Source organism: Stenella coeruleoalba, assembly GCF_951394435.1.
Source record: "Stenella coeruleoalba genome assembly, chromosome: 3".
NCBI classification, from domain to species: domain Eukaryota; kingdom Metazoa; phylum Chordata; class Mammalia; order Artiodactyla; family Delphinidae; genus Stenella; species Stenella coeruleoalba.
This window is the reverse complement of record NC_137148.1, coordinates 127,367,437-127,383,011: the sequence shown is the minus strand read 5'-3', so window position 1 is coordinate 127,383,011 and position 15,575 is coordinate 127,367,437. Positions and strand designations below refer to the sequence as shown.

At 44.7% G+C, this 15,575-nt stretch overlaps 2 protein-coding genes across 11 annotated transcripts in view; one reads left to right on the top strand and one right to left on the bottom strand.

The window, feature by feature from the left end:
* The window catches only part of GLRA1 (glycine receptor alpha 1), an 82,466-nt gene extending 71,007 nt beyond the window's left edge, over positions 1-11,459 (top strand). The window contains exons 8-9 of one of the 2 annotated variants that reach the window (XM_079918414.1): positions 4,860-5,006; positions 11,115-11,459. In XM_079918414.1, coding sequence (XP_079774540.1) covers positions 4,860-5,006; positions 11,115-11,405 — 438 coding nt within the window. In that variant the 3' untranslated portion in view covers positions 11,406-11,459. Of the gene's footprint in view, positions 1-4,859; positions 5,007-11,090 lie in introns of both variants that reach the window. The other variant, XM_079918413.1, reaches the window with a different exon arrangement.
* Positions 1-15,575, bottom strand: part of G3BP1 (G3BP stress granule assembly factor 1) — a 1,009,408-nt gene that overhangs the window by 946,178 nt on the left and 47,655 nt on the right. For all 9 annotated transcript variants that reach the window (XR_013827804.1, XR_013827805.1, XR_013827806.1 and 6 more), the window contains one exon: positions 7,323-7,454. The gene's annotated coding sequence lies outside the window, so the exon portion shown is untranslated. The remainder of the gene's footprint in view (positions 1-7,322; positions 7,455-15,575) is intronic.

Below are 15,575 nucleotides of genomic sequence, written 5' to 3'. Positions count from 1 at the left end.
GTTCCCCGCTCCCACCAGCCCCTGGCAACCACTAATCCACTTTCTACCTCTATGAATTTGCCTATCCTAGTCATTTCAGCTAAGGGGAATCACACAATGTGTACTTTTATGACTGGCTTCTTTCATTTAGCATAATATTTTCAAGGTTCATTTATGTTGTAGAATGTATCACTTCTTCATTTCTTTTTATGGCTGAATAATATTCTATTGTATGGATATTTCACATTTTATCTATTCATCAGTTGATGGACATTTGGGTTATGCCACTTTTTGCCTATTTTAAATAATGCTGCTATGAACATCTGTGTACAAGTTTTTGTGTGGACATATGTTTTCAACCCTTATAAGTATATACCTAAGAGTGGAATTGTTGGGTCATATGTAATTATATGCCAAACTTTTTGAGGAACTGCCAAACTATTTTCCGGAGTGGCTACACCATTTTATAATCCTGCCAAAGTTCCAATTTCTCCACGTTCTCGTTAACGCTTGTTATTCTATCTCTTTGATTATCAATATCTTAAAAGAAGTGAAGTGGTATCTCACTCTAGTTTTGATTTGCATTTTCTGAATAACTAATAATGTTGAGCATCTTTTCATGTGCTTATTGACCATTTCTGTATCTTCTTTGGAGAATCTATTCAAATCTCTTGCCCCACTTTTTAATTGGGGTATTTCCCTTTTTATTGTTGTGTTGTAATAGCTCTTTGTGTATTGTGGATTTAAAACCCTTATGAGATATGTGATTTGCATATATTTTCTCCCATTGTATGGGTTGTCTTTTTACTTAATTGATAGTTCTTTACGCACAAAAGTTTATAATTTTGATGAAGTCTAATTTATATTTTCTGTTGTTGCTTGTGCTTTTGGTATCGTACTTAAGAAATACCTAATCCAAGATCATGAAGATTTACACATACATTTTTTTCTAAGAGTTTTATAGTTTAGCTCTAAATATAGGGTTTCGATTCATTTGTTTATTTTTGTATATAGTATATGGAGAGATATCATTCTTTTGCATGTGGATATCCAGTTACCCCAGCACCATTTGTTGAAAAGACTATTCTTTCCCTCCACTGAATTTATATTCTCCTCAAAAATCAATTGGCCATAGATGTATGGATTTATTTCTGGACTCTCAATTCTATTCCATTGGTAAGTATATTTATCTTTATGTCAGTATCACTCTCTTGATTACCATAGCTTTATAGTGAGTTTTGAAGTTGGGGAGTGTGAGTCCTCCAACTTTGTTCTTTTTAAAGATTGTTTTGGCTATTCTGGGTCACTTGCATTTCCATATGAACATGAATATAAATTTTAAGATCAGCTTGTCAATTTCTGCAACAACAGTAAAAAGGAATTTTAGTTCAAAATGCGTTGAGTCTATATAGGAATTTGGGGAGTACTGCCATCTTAATAATGTTAAGTCTTTCAATCCATGAACACAGGATGTCTTCCCATTTATTCAGGTCATCTTTAATTTCATCCCACTGCTTTCTAGACCCCATGGTTTCTAAAGAGAAATCAGCTGTTAATCTTATTGAGGATACTTTGTACATGATGCATTGCTTCTCTCTTTCTGCTTTCAAGATTCTTTTTCTTTGGCTTCTGACAGTTTGATTATGGTATGTCTAGGTGTGGATCTCTTTGAGTTTATCTTGCTTGGAGTATATTGTGTTCCTTAGATGTGTACATTAGTGTTTTTCATCAAATTTGGGGAAATATTTGCCATTTCTTCAAATATTCTGCCTCTTTCTCTCTCCTCTTCTTCTGAAATACCCATCAAACATACGTTAGTGCACTGGATGGTTCCCCGCATGTCTCTGAGGCTCTGTTAATTTTTCTTCATTCTGTTCCTCAAACAGGATAACCTCAAGTTCATTGATTCTTCTTCCAATTCACTAATTCTTTCTTCTGTCTACTCAGATATGCTGCTATCCTCTCTAGTAAAATTTTCAGTTCAGTTATTTTACTTTTTAACTCCAGAACTTCTATTTGGTTCTTTTTTGTAACTTCTATTTCATGCTCTACTTGGTGAGACTTTGTTGTCACACTTTTTTTTTGGCCAGGCTGCCCAGCTTGTGGGATCTTAGTTCCCTGACCAAGGATTGAACCTGTGGCCCCTGCAGTGGAAACACAGAGTCCTAACCACTAGATAGCCAGGGAATTCCCTCTCATACTTTAGTTGTGTAGACAAGATTTCTTTCAGTTGTTTGAACATATTAAAAATGTAACTGATTTAAAGTCTTTGTTAAGTCCAACATCTGGGTTTCCTCAGGCACAGCTTTTTTTTTTTTTTAATTTACTTTTGGCTGTGTTGGGTCTTCGTTTCTGTCCAAGGGCTTTATCTAGTTGCGGCAAGAGAGGACCACTCTTCCTCATGGTGCGCGGGCCTCTCGCTATTGCGGCCTCTCTTGTTGCAGAGCACAGGCTCCAGATGTGCAGGCTCAGTAGTGTGGCTCATGGGCCTAGTTGCTCCACAGCATGTGGGATCCTCCCAAACCAGGGCTCAAACCCGTGTCCCCTACATCGGCAGGCAGCTTCTCAACCACTGTGCCACCAGGGAAGCTCAGGCACAGCTTCTTTTGACTGCTTTTTTCCTATGTATGGGCCTGACTTAGTCAATAAAGGCTTCTATAACAAAGTACCATAGACTGGGTGGCTCATAAATGACATAAATTTATTTCTCACAGTTCTGGAGGCTTGAAGTCTGAGATCAGAGTGTCAGCATAGTCTGGTTCTGGTGAGGATCCTCTTCCAGTTGCAAACTGCTGACTTACTGTTGTATCCTCACACGGCAGAAAGAGAGTATGCTAGCTCTCTGGACTCTTTTTATAAAGGCACTAATCCCATGCATGAGGGCTCCATTCTCATGACCTAATTACTTCCCAATGGCTTCATCACCAAATACCATCGCATTGGGATTCAGATTTCAACATATGAATTTGGGGAGGACACATTCAGTCCATTGCATTCGCCATATTTTCTTGTTTCTTTGTATGTCTTAGATTTGTTGTTGAAAATTACACATTTTACATTATACAATGTGGCATCTCTGGAAATCAGATTCTCCTCCCTCCTCAGGATTTGTTGTTGTTTGTTTGTTTAGTAACTTTACAGAACTAATTCTGTAATGTCTGTATTCTTTGCTGTGTGGGGCCACTGAAGTCTCTACAGTTAGCTTAGTGGTTAGCTAAGACTTTAAGAGATTTCCTTAAATGCCTGAGCCCTATACATCTCCCAGCCTTTGCCTAGGGACTCTGTGTGTACTTTCAACACTCAGCCAAGCAGTTTACAACTTTGCCTTAGCCTTTACTTCCTGTTTATTCAGAGCTGAGTGCTAAGAGCCTTCTCAGGTCTTCCCTGAGCATACACACAGGCCTAAGAATGTGCATAGATTCCCAGGAATATATCATAGCTTCCTAAAGCCCTCTATGGACAGCTCATTCCCCAGATTTTCCTTTTATACTTTTTGCTCAACCTATTGTTTGCCTCAACTGTTACCAACTGCCTGGGGCTGATGTAATGTTCAACACTTGCCGATGATTGTTTTCAACAAATGCCCTCAAGAAAAAAGCTGTTCACACTGGACCAGCTCCAAGTCAGGTCAAATAAAGACAGCCTTGTGAGTGGGGTCTCTCAGAGAACCACAAAACTGGTCAAATAACAATTCCCTGAGAATGCAGCTTTAAAGAATCTCCTACTCTGTTCTGCCCCATGCAGTGGCTGTCAGGATATTCATGTTCACCATGCTTGCAGGCTGTTGGATTTCAAAGCTAGCACAGAGCTGGGGATGAGAGGATGGGAATAGGGCAACTTAAAACACCACAAAGCCCCAAGGCAAATAAAAACATACATCCGCACAAAAGCTTACGCACCAATGTTCATAGCAGCTTTACTCATAATAACCAAAAGGTAGAAACAGCCCAAACTGTCCATCAACTGATAAATGGATCAACAATATGTGTTATATCCATACAATGGAATATTATTTGGCCATAAAAAAGAATAAAATACTGACACATGCTACCATATGAATGAATCTTGAAAACATTATGCTAAGTGAAAAACCCAGTCATAAAAGGCCACAAATTGTATGATTCCATTTATATGAAATGTCCAGGACTGGAGGAAGACAACTGGGGGAATAAGGAAATGATAGCTAAAAGATAGCAGGTTTCTTTTTGAGGTGATGAAGATGTTCTAAAATTGACTGTGATGATGATTGCACGTATCTGTGAATGTATAAAACCTTTGAATTGTACACTTTAAATGTGTATGATATGTGAATTATATCTCAATAAAGCTGGGGGTTCTTTAATGCCATGAAGCTTGCTGTTCTTACTGAGATCCAGCTGATTTTCTTAAATAAATGCTTACAGGATTGCTGTTAGACTTTGATTAATTAACAGAGTTCTGAAAAAAAGTTGGTTCTGACCATTTTTGATAGTTGCTTCCATGGGGAGAGAGAGTTTTTGAAGATCTTACTCTGCCACTCGCACTGACATCCTCCACTTACTTTTAACCCTAGGTACAAATTCTCTTCCTATTTAGAGCTTTAGTCTAAATACCACATTCTGTTCCACCGAACAATAATGCTAGACACACTGTCCCCCTCTCTTTAGTGCTCTTCTAGGCACCATGTTCTTTTTTCCCCAATATTCTGTCCAGTCTTCTTGATGGATTTCTCTTCTGTTTCCCTCTGCACCCTCCATCCTAATATCCCAGCTGAGAGAGGACAGCAGTTAGTGAGTGATGGGGGAGGGGGTCCTAACGAGCAGAAAACATTCCTCAGTACTCAAGACTTCACTCTGCTCTCTCCTCACTTCCCTATGCTCTTCCCCCCACCTCTGCCCCAGGTGTCCTATGTGAAAGCCATTGACATTTGGATGGCCGTGTGCCTGCTCTTCGTGTTCTCAGCCCTGCTCGAGTACGCCGCTGTCAACTTTGTGTCTCGGCAGCACAAAGAGCTGCTCCGATTCAGGAGGAAGCGAAGACATCACAAGGTAGGCCTTTGGCTCACTGCTGGCAGCAAACGGAAGAGTGCCAGGCAACCCTGTCTTGTGATACTTGTTTCACTGGACCATCCTTCTCAGTGGGTAAAGCCCGCACAAAATAGGGGTCAAAGTTCTGGAACTCCTAGCTTCCCCTCCCATAAACAATGCCCTGATTGGGTCTATAGGCAGATAGTAACACTAACCATCAGGTTACACCTGAAGACAGAACTGAGGGAGCAAACACTGATGGTGTCAAGATAGAAACTAGCTATAAACCCAAAGCATGGCAGGCAGAGGGGGTGTCTTCTGGTGTTTTCTACAGGGTGGAAAATATTTCAATTATTTCAATGGGCCTGATTCCAGAAGGGATTTGCACCACAAAAGGTGAGATCTGAGAGTAGAATGTCCAGTTTCCAGGCCTTTGTTTCCTACGTCCAAGAAAAGGGCATCCAGCAAGATTCTCCCCCAGAGTGGATCCTCTCACCTTATGAGGAATTGAATAAAGAAATACTTGGCACACCACCTCTGAAAAGTCACCAACCTCTGTTAATTCAGAGGTTGTGTGTGTCCCAACCAACAAGCGCCATTGGGGAGCATACAGCCTGTGGGAGAAAACTGGCTCCACATCCTGGTCCATAACTACTTCCCCAGGAGACCTTTCTCCTGCAGATCAGAGAAGCTGCTTTTCTCTCCAGCCTCATCTTCACATCACTTCCTCCTTTGCTCTCTGAGCACCATCTACCCTGGCTTTTTTCATAGTTCCTCAAGCATACGCACAGGATGTTAGGCGTCTGGTTCTCTCCTCCTGGGCTGCTCTTCCGGTGCACTTTGCCTGGTATGAAGCCACTCACTTTCCAGTCCTCGGCTGAGGCGTCTTTCCTTGATATCCTAAGTCAAGGTTAGGTCCTGTACTGAGGTGCGTATGCCAGCCTGTTAAGTATGGTCATGCAAGTTGTATCCTACAAGGACCCCCAGCCAAGGAGGTGCTCTTCCCTAAACCCTGCCCTGGCGTGGACTCTATCAGCCAGAGGAAGGGATCTCAATTCATACACCCCAAGAGGCGGATGCCTTTCTTCTAATTTGCACAAAGACACTGTTTATGCCAGCAAAAACCATACTCTAGTTGAACTCGGTTTCTTTCCTTCTGAACATTTATCTTGAGTTATAATTATGCATTCAATCACGTGATTGTTTACTGCGCATCGTCCACTGAATGATAAGCTCCCTCAGGGCAGAGACCCTGTCTCCTCTTGCTCAGTGCTACATCCCTGGTGCGTAACACAAGGCCTGATAGTGAACACGCAATAGGCATTTGTTGAACAAATGGACAAAGGGATAAAAAAAACCTAATGAAAAAAGAGGAGACCTGCCAGTCAGAGAGGTTACTTGGAAGTGTTTCCAGCAATGGATAAGGACAACCAGGGGCTCATACACTCCGGGCTCATACAGGCCACACACCACATACCTGCCACACACCAAGGCCCTAGCTGCTTTAGGCTGACCTACAGAAAATAGCTGTCTACCGAGTTACAAGGTACTGTGACAAAGGACTCTGCCTCTTTGGTACGTGATTTTCAGCTAGCCTCTTTTGGGGCCCAGCTTCTCCATCTGTAAAATGGACTAAGTGGGTATAATGGGGGACTGTGGTGAAGATGAAATCAGATGCCAAAGTAGCTTTAAGTTTTGTTCCTGCCACACAAGTGCCAGGGATTAAAATGATTCCATAGGCACAGATTTCCCTCAGTATGTTTCTTAAACATCAGCAATCTGATTCAATTAACTTCTAGCAGTTAACCGCAGGCGGCAGGCAGACGTTCCGAGACAGAAGATGCCCATGGGAGTTAGGATATAACCTGCGCTGGAAGAGGAAACCATCTTGGGTGCAGCGAGCCAGACAGGACTTCTTGAAAGACCCTAGTTTTAGTCCTTCCATTACTGTCCACCAGATACCTAGCCTCTGACCGTTAACATGGTCCAAACAAGGAACTGACCAAACACATCTATCTCTGGGATTTACTTTTTATTTTCCCTTTCTCCCCCATAGGCTAGCGTTTTCTGCATTTCCCTCTGCTAAAAGAAGTTCAAAAATGTGTTGCAGAGACGGTTATTCGGGAAGACCATGTCCAAAATATTTGACTGGCACCAGTCCACCAGACTGTGCCCTGCACAACTCCAGGGGGCAGCGTTTACAGAGACGAAAATGTGAATGAAGCTCCTTGCAGATATGTAATATGCAGGGCCTACAGTACTTCCAAAGGCTGCCTTCACCCTTGCCAAACGCCTACCACTTTTATACACTAGAGGAAAACAAAAGCTTTGTTTTACCTCTGGCCAGGTAAAGTGTGCATAAGGCCACTATGCAGATTTGATCAGATTCCTCTGCTTGGTTCCTTCCTCATTCTCTCACAGCACGCTGGTGCTGGAAGCGCTCTCAAGAGAGCATCCGGTCCACTCCTCCTGTGAGGTGACAACAAAGAGGAGGGGCAAGTTACCAGGCTCATGGAGCCACCGATGGCAAAGGCAAGGCGGCCTTCCAAGACCCATGGCTATTCTCAAAACACTGACCATATACCACCAGCTGCTGCTTATCTGTTCATCAGTGTTTCCATCCCGAAGCAGATAAAAATAGTCCTGCATTTATTAGACCTTAAATAGAAACTAAGATTTATCCCAAGGCAGAGGTCACAAACTAGTAGCTAGAAGGTCAAATTTGCCACGCAAATATCTTTACGTTTTTAAGCAGTGTCTTAAAAGTCTGGAAGAAGGTGCCAGCATTCAAAAGTCACACTTCTAGTTTCACTCAACACATTGCAGCCTCTGGTCCCACTGGGTTCACATCCCACGTGGTACAGGCGCACTGCAAATGCCTGTAGGTAGGGAATGCATTCCACAGCCCCAGGCTCACTTCATCACACACTCCTCCTGCCTGGCCCCTGGTGTGCATCTGAATTAGGGTGACCTTCCTTGTGCCCATGGGCTCTCAACTTGGCACAAATGTCAGAAACTACAAGGACACAGAATCGGGCTCACCATAAAGAAGAGGTTCCTTGGAGTAAGGCCCTCTGGATGCGGCCTGTACACTGGCAGTGTACAAGCTGGAACCGCAGAGCCCTAGGGGGGTTTTAAGCCCCAGATGGGAGTGAAGAGGAACTCGCTTACATGCCCGAGTTTCTCGGAGCCTGTGATCTTGGCCAGGCTCCTCATCTCCCTCTATCTTCCCATGTTACCTCATTTGCTGGGCAGAAAGCATCTGGTCCTCGAATTTCCTGGCCAGCCTCATTACTCAGATTATTAGGAAACCTCTGTGAGCCTGACTGGGCAGGCACACTACCAACCTCCCTGGGCTCTAGAGTAACTATCAGATTTCCCCTGCTCCAGCCCCACGCAGCCCCAGGTGCAGTTGGGCATTCATTTCCTGCCACCTGCTGGCTCAAATAGGAATAGCAAGCTTTGGTCCAGTCATTTCTAGGGAATTTCCTTTCTCCTGGATACAATGTGAAATTGATCATCTTCTCACCAGATGAGGCCTCCACACCCCCATCCCATCCCCTCTCATGCTTAATAGATGAAGAAGGCAGAGAATAATTTTCCAAAGCTACACAGAGAGTTAACTTGGGCCACTCCCTGCATACCTGGAGCCCAGCGAGAAAACGTTTTCAAGCACCCACCCCACCCACCCCACCACAGCGGGGGGGCTATTTATACTGATAAGCAACAGAGTCGGAGCCAGCCCACTTCCAGGCACAGGGTCCAGTGACTTGGCCAGCCTCCCCCAACTCCTCTCCTCGGCTCTGGCACAAACCCTCTAGTTGTCGTCCCCATAGACAAGTATTGGTTGAGCACCGATCTGCCAGGCACTGGAGCCCATCTTCTTTCCCTCACTTGTGCAACATGGGTGTTGGACCAGATTCAGTCATTTGCAAAAGATTTCTTGAGCATTCATTGTATGTGTCAAATCCTCCTGGTGCTAGCAAACGTATGGATACCAAGGGGGTAAGGTTGGGAGTGGGATGAATTGGGAGATTGGGATTGACATATACACACTACTGTGCATAAAATAGATAGCTAATGAGAACCTACTGTACAGTACAGGGAACTCTACTCTATGCTCTGTGGTGACCTGAATGGGAAGGAAATCCAAAAAAGAGGGGATATATGCATATGTGTAGCTGATTCACTTTGCTGTACAGCAGAAACTAACAAAACATTGTAAAGCAACTATGCTCCAATTAAAAAAAAAAATCCTCCTGGCGCTAGGAATACAACCGCATTTAAATTTTAAAAAAAGGTTGGGAGGTGGGGAAGCTGGGATTGGAGAGGATATACAAGTAAACGTTTAGTCAACAAACATTGGCAGAGTTTTGAACTTCTGCCCAGGAAATATATTCATGACAGACTTTGCCTCTGACTTCATGGAGTTTACAGTCTAATGGAAGAGACAGACATTAATCAAGGAAAACAATGTGATAAGGGCTTTAAAATACAAAAAAGGAAAAAGAGGGAGGGGTGTAGAGGGAGTTTATGGAGCACACAGCAGGGACACCTAGCCTATCCCTGGGCTCAGGGAAGGCCTCTGAGTAGGAATTAGTTCAGGGAAAGAGAAGGAGATGGAAGCAGGGGTGGGGCTGGGAGAGCGCTCCAGCAGAGAGACCCACCTTCCCAGAGGCCAGAGTGAAAGAGGAGTGCAGCACTTTCCAAGAGATGGAAATATCACAGGGTGGCTGGAGCACAGAATGCCAGACGGAGATACGCAGACAGCACTGCCCAAGTCATCTAAGGCCTTGTCACCATGTAAAAGTTTTAATTATCCTCAAGTCAGTGGCAGCCTATTAAAAAGTTCTAAGCAAAAGACGACCAATAAGATTTATGTCATAACAACCCAGATGGGTTGGAGGGGGCGGGGGGGGGGGGGAGATGGGAGGCAGGAGGGAAACTAGGCTAGACGTCATCACAACAAGCCCAGATGGGGACCCAGGATGGAGTGGCAGGCGCAGAGCTGGACAGGCACTGGGGCCCCTGGGCTCCATTTCCTGCTCTCTGCTGGCCCTGCCCCTCACAGGAACAAGCAGAAGACAGGGAGGCTACCCGAAGAGCTCTCGCTCTCCAGGATGGCAGAGTGAGCCCATAAACCCCCCAGAGCCACACACTGAATCAGCAGCCCAGCTGAGACTCTCAGCGTGCCTCAGAGCTCACAAGGAAGGACCACAAAGCCGGACATGATGAGAGCAGACAAGACTGTCTCCACGATCCAGATGAGGAACAGAAAAAGCGAGGAGGGTCAGGGGAGCATACATTTGGGTAGTGAGCATGAGGCAGGGAGGGGGGAACATGCAACACAGCAGGCAGGGGTGCACAGCATAGGGTGGGGGAGGGGGGAAGCTGCAAAGGTAAGTTGGAGCCAAATGATGAAGGGCTTGAATGATAACGTGATAAAAATCCAGAGGTATGTCTGAGGTCACACCTGCCAGGGATACAGGAACATGGAGGTAAGAAGCAGCTGTGGTGCCCTGGCTTGTGAGTGGAGGTGAGGCCCACAGCCCTTGCTCCCTCCTGGGCCGTTCACTCCCTCCCCCAACCTACGCACAGAAGACATTACTGGGGAATGGAGTGGGTGGGAGAGGGCAAGGAGGCAACAGAGGCAAAGCAGGGGATCTCTCCAAACTGTCCCCTGGATTTCTAACAAAACAGCGTTCAGAGTATCCGCTCATCTATAACCTCTGATGGTCGAAAAACACCTTGAAGTAGTGGAGTGAATCTTATCCCCACTTAAAGGAAAAAATGAAATTAAAAACTCTTTGAGAGTCATGGAAGGAAGTCTTCCAAGGAAGTGACTTGCGTAAGGTCACACAGCCAGCAAATGATGGAGCAGAGACCTGAACACAGGTCTCCAGACTCCACGCTGCACTCCTATCCCCTGGTTTGCATCTGTTTTGGTATGTGAGTGGCGCCCCTCTATAAGGCATAACTCCCCAGCCAGCCAAAGAGCCTTCAGGAGCCTGGAATGGAGGCAGGGAGAGCCAGATGGGCATGGCCTGGCCCCCCAGGGGAGTGCCTTGCAGGGAGGGTGCCCAGCCCCTGTCTTATTTTAAGTAGAGCCCCATGTTGAATCTGTTTCAGGAGGATGAGGCCGGAGAGGGCCGCTTCAACTTCTCTGCCTATGGGATGGGCCCGGCCTGCCTTCAGGCCAAGGATGGCATCTCGGTCAAGGGCGCCAACAACAACACCACCACCAACCCACCTCCTGCGCCATCTAAGTCCCCGGAGGAGATGCGAAAACTCTTCATCCAGAGGGCCAAGAAGATTGACAAAATCTCCCGCATAGGCTTCCCCATGGCCTTCCTCATCTTCAACATGTTCTACTGGATCATCTACAAGATCGTCCGCAGGGAGGATGTCCACAACCAGTGACGGGTCTGGGATGGGGGGAGTCTGGGAGAGGGCAGAGTGGGAAGAGCACAGGAATCTGAGGGCCGAAAAGGAGGGGACGGGAGGGAGGGGGCGCACACACAACCGTCTCCTTCTCTGCAATGTGTGCAATCCCAAATGCGGCGATGCATGACTCTTAGAATGTGGCACTATCTATTTAACCTCGGGTGGCTGGTGGGAGCGGGGAGGGAGGGGCTTTTCTAATACAGGAACTGAGGGGCCAGGGAGGAAGGGGAGGGTTCAGGGTGGGTCGGGGGGAGTGGGAGAAAACAGCTTTCAAAAATTTGAGTCCGTGGGCTGTGCAGTTTTCCTGTTTGGAAGGAGCGTGCAGTCTGCCCCAGAGCAGAAGGGAAGCAATATAATATAGGATATATATTCATGCTTAATATTAATCCAAAACCACAAGAACAAAAGATTTGTTTCTTAACCTATCAGCCTAGTAACTGCTTAAATTTTTAAAGTCACAGAAGTGATGGACAATTTTTCCCAGAATGGAAACAGTCACAAATAAGCTTGCTCTGGTGTGTGTCCCACATCACACCCCTCCAAACGCCATGCCTATCTTCAAACTGGCCCAGGCGGACTCATGCCAAAAAGCCATTCTGCCTCTGCTTCAAGAGGGTCGTGCGGCCCAGGCATGGGTAGTGGAAATGGGGAAAAGTGGAGAGAAGAGAAGGGTGTGACTAAAGAGATGGGACATTTCCGAGGCCCGAAGATTGAGAATCCATCCTCACGTCTCCAGGCTGAGGACCTCTCTCTGAGCTGCCCCTCTCTGAGCCCTCACGCTTCTGTGCTTCACCACCCACCCCACTTACCCTCCACCACCACCCAGAAATGGCCGCTGTGGTTTTTCTCATCATATTGCTAATATGCAATCTTTTTTATGGTTAAAAACAAAAGGTAATAATCTCAAGAAATAATATGCAGATAGACTGAGTATAAACAGATGCACTTTTTTCAGATGTCTATTTTTGGGGAGAGTCTCTGGAATTGCAAGTGGGTGTATGTTTGGGAAGGTGGGGTCCATAGGATGAAACGGATGTGTTATATCGTGGTTCCACAGAGTGAAGTTTTGCGAGGTGAAAGGGCAGCAGTGAGGCTGCTGCCACTTAGATGTGTGTATACGGGTGGAAAGAGAGTAATGTTTATAAAGTCTGTTCATTATATTCTGACATTTCATATACCACAAAGAATGGGGGAAGCTTGGGGGGGAAGACCCCATTATATTTTTATAAGTCTCTTTTTTGTTTTCCTTTTTGGTGCTTTGTTTGGCTTTAACATTTAAGAACGTTAGACAAACGTTTCTCTCTCCTTCTAACTCTTAAGTGCCAGAACTATCCAGATAGCTAGGGATATCGTGGGATAGTTCTGGGGAAAAAGGAGAGAGCCTGCGAAGTGAACTGCGGGGTGTGTGGGGGAGCCCGCTCAAGGACACAGATGTTCACAGATGAATGAGAGGGGAGCTCTGTCCAGCAGCCTCTGGCCCACCCTCTGTCAACACCACTGCACCTGAAACGACTGCACTATGGCTTGTGGCATCCTCCCTGCTATGGCCCGTGACCAGAATACTGGGGTTACATTTCTTTCTTTACACTTTAGTGGAACAAAGTGGTAGGTAGCTGGTGAGACACAGCTGACAGTCAGTCGTCCTGAGGCTTGGGGTTCACTTGTGCCTTTAGAGTATCCCCAACTTAGGGCAGGACAGAGATGAGACGCTGGGAACCTAACTCCTCCCTAAAGCACCTTCCCCAGGGGAAGTTTCTCCCATTCCCTATGCCCATAACTAATGCCCACAGAAGCCCAAGGAAGCAGGTTAAGACAAGATCCAGGGGTGACTGAGGTAAAGAAAATGCACTATGCAGCCGAAGAAGGATTTGGCTTTGTGGCTTTAATGAAAAAGCTGTTTACATCCAAGTTCCAAGGTTAACCAATCATTGCCTTCCCTTCTCTTGGCCTGTGTAGACCAGAAAACTCAACTGTATTCTAGCCGTGGAGGATGTGGGAGGGAACCCGGAATCCTTTTTTCTAAGAAGCATTGAGGAATGGGAGCCAAGTGAGTAGGAGTCTCTCATGTAAGACCATCCTTTTTCCCACCACTAACATGTGTCTGAAGGAGGAAAAGTTAAATAGAGGGACTTGAACAAATACTACCAGTTCAAGACTAAAATATCAGCCTTTGAACTTCTATTAGCACCTTTCATGAGCACTATATTCACTTTATTTAAGGGAGAGGGGAAAAAATCCTCAATTCTCAAGTGGTGCATGGGTCTCTGGAAAGGCTAACATCCCCTTTCACTAGCACTTTTTTCAATTTAGGGGGCAAATCATTTTTTAATTTAAAAAAATTAAAAAACCCATTCTCTCTACTTTACTCATTATTAGACTAAATTCAGAATGTCTGAAGTCTAGGTGAATCAGGCAACAAATGCACTAGGCCACTGTCAGGAACTAAAGACAGTACCAATTGTTCTAAAACATTTTTCCTCCATTCAAACTGCAAAATCACACCGTACTCCTTGTATGAGGTGTCTGGAATCTCCTCAAGACAGAGAAATCACTGGGCCATTTGCCCAACCTCTGCTGGATCCTTGAACTTCTGCCACAATAGTCAACCTCTGTGCCCACTGGGTGCTGCCAGGTCTAACTGATAGTACCCAACAGACAACAGAATCATCTCTCTGAGACACAGAGGGGATCTTCTCTCAGACTATTCCAAACACAGCATCTCTCATAGAAAGTAAATGTGAGCGGATGCATGACAGCAGTGAAAAGAAGAATGTGAATTTTAGTCCTGCCACTAATATGCTGGGTCGTGACCTCAGGTAAACCACTAAGCTCTGGTTTCTCTAAATACATAATGGGGAGAGTGGTACAGGTGATTTCCACCTCCCTCCTGGCACCGACTGCTCTATGTGCTTGAACTGGTCTATAGGAAGTTCACACAACAGAAAGTTTAAGGTCACTTTGATTTCTGAACTCTCCGGGTGGCTATGAATATACATATGCACACGTATATGGACACACACAATTCTTGTTGCCTTTCTTTGGACAATTTGCAGATTTGTTTTTCCTTTCGCTCCACTTTATCAAAGGTGAACAAATGTGGGGAAAGAACACCAATCATTATAATGCCAAAAATCCCATCAGGAATGAGGAATGGAGCATATGCTCAAGGAGAACACGTTATCATTAATGTGTAATGTAGTAAGGATTTAGCAACTAGTTACATGGATTTCATCATTACAGAAAATCAAACTAGGTAATTTAAGCCCAGTATCTTTTTAGTTGGCTTTAACAAAAAGGGCAATACTTCCTTAATTTCCTCTTCAGTTTGTGCACAGAGGACATCATGCCTTGGGACTACAGATGCCAAAGGCTACAGTACAGAGAAAACTAATTTAGGTATAATGAGTGGTTTACTGGTTTTCAAACCCTTATGTATATAGACCAGTATTTATTTCTGCATGAAGGAAGAACTGGATACTGGCAGAGACGAATGGGTGATTTCACCCACCTCCCAAACTCCTAGGAGCCAAATTTAGGAGAAAGTGATTAAGCAGATAATAATACCAATAACTTCTTATCTATTAGTTTACAACATGTCTCATTTTTCAAGAGCAGCAAAATAAATGGCTCAGCTCTGCCAACCTCTGGCCCTTTCAAATATTCAAGAGTCCATTCTTGACTAACGCTACAGGGAGTGACTAAGGACAGGCATGAAGAGAACAAAAAATGTGTGTGTGTATATGTGAGAGAGATACCTTGAACTTAACTCTATTTTTAGTTTGTCTACAAAGACAAAAGGTCATTTGATCCGAATTATTTCTTCTTCTAAGCTGTCAATAAATAAGAAATGTACCCCTCTAAGAAGTTCACCAATATTTTTCATAGGCTACTTTTTTCATACTGGGGAGAAAATACCTATGATGGGAGATGGTTCCTTTCTTTGAAAGTATGTGCTTTTATGAACGTCATTAAAAAGAGATGAGATGGTGTTTTGTGAGGCTCGATATTGATTGCAGAGTAGATTGGTGCCCCAGCTAAGCTGGTACCATCGCTGATAACAGTCTTGTGAAAATTAGATTCCTTAGTTAATTGCAACACACCAAAATTGAAGGAAGTTATCACGTCTGCAGTAAGTGCCTCCTTAGG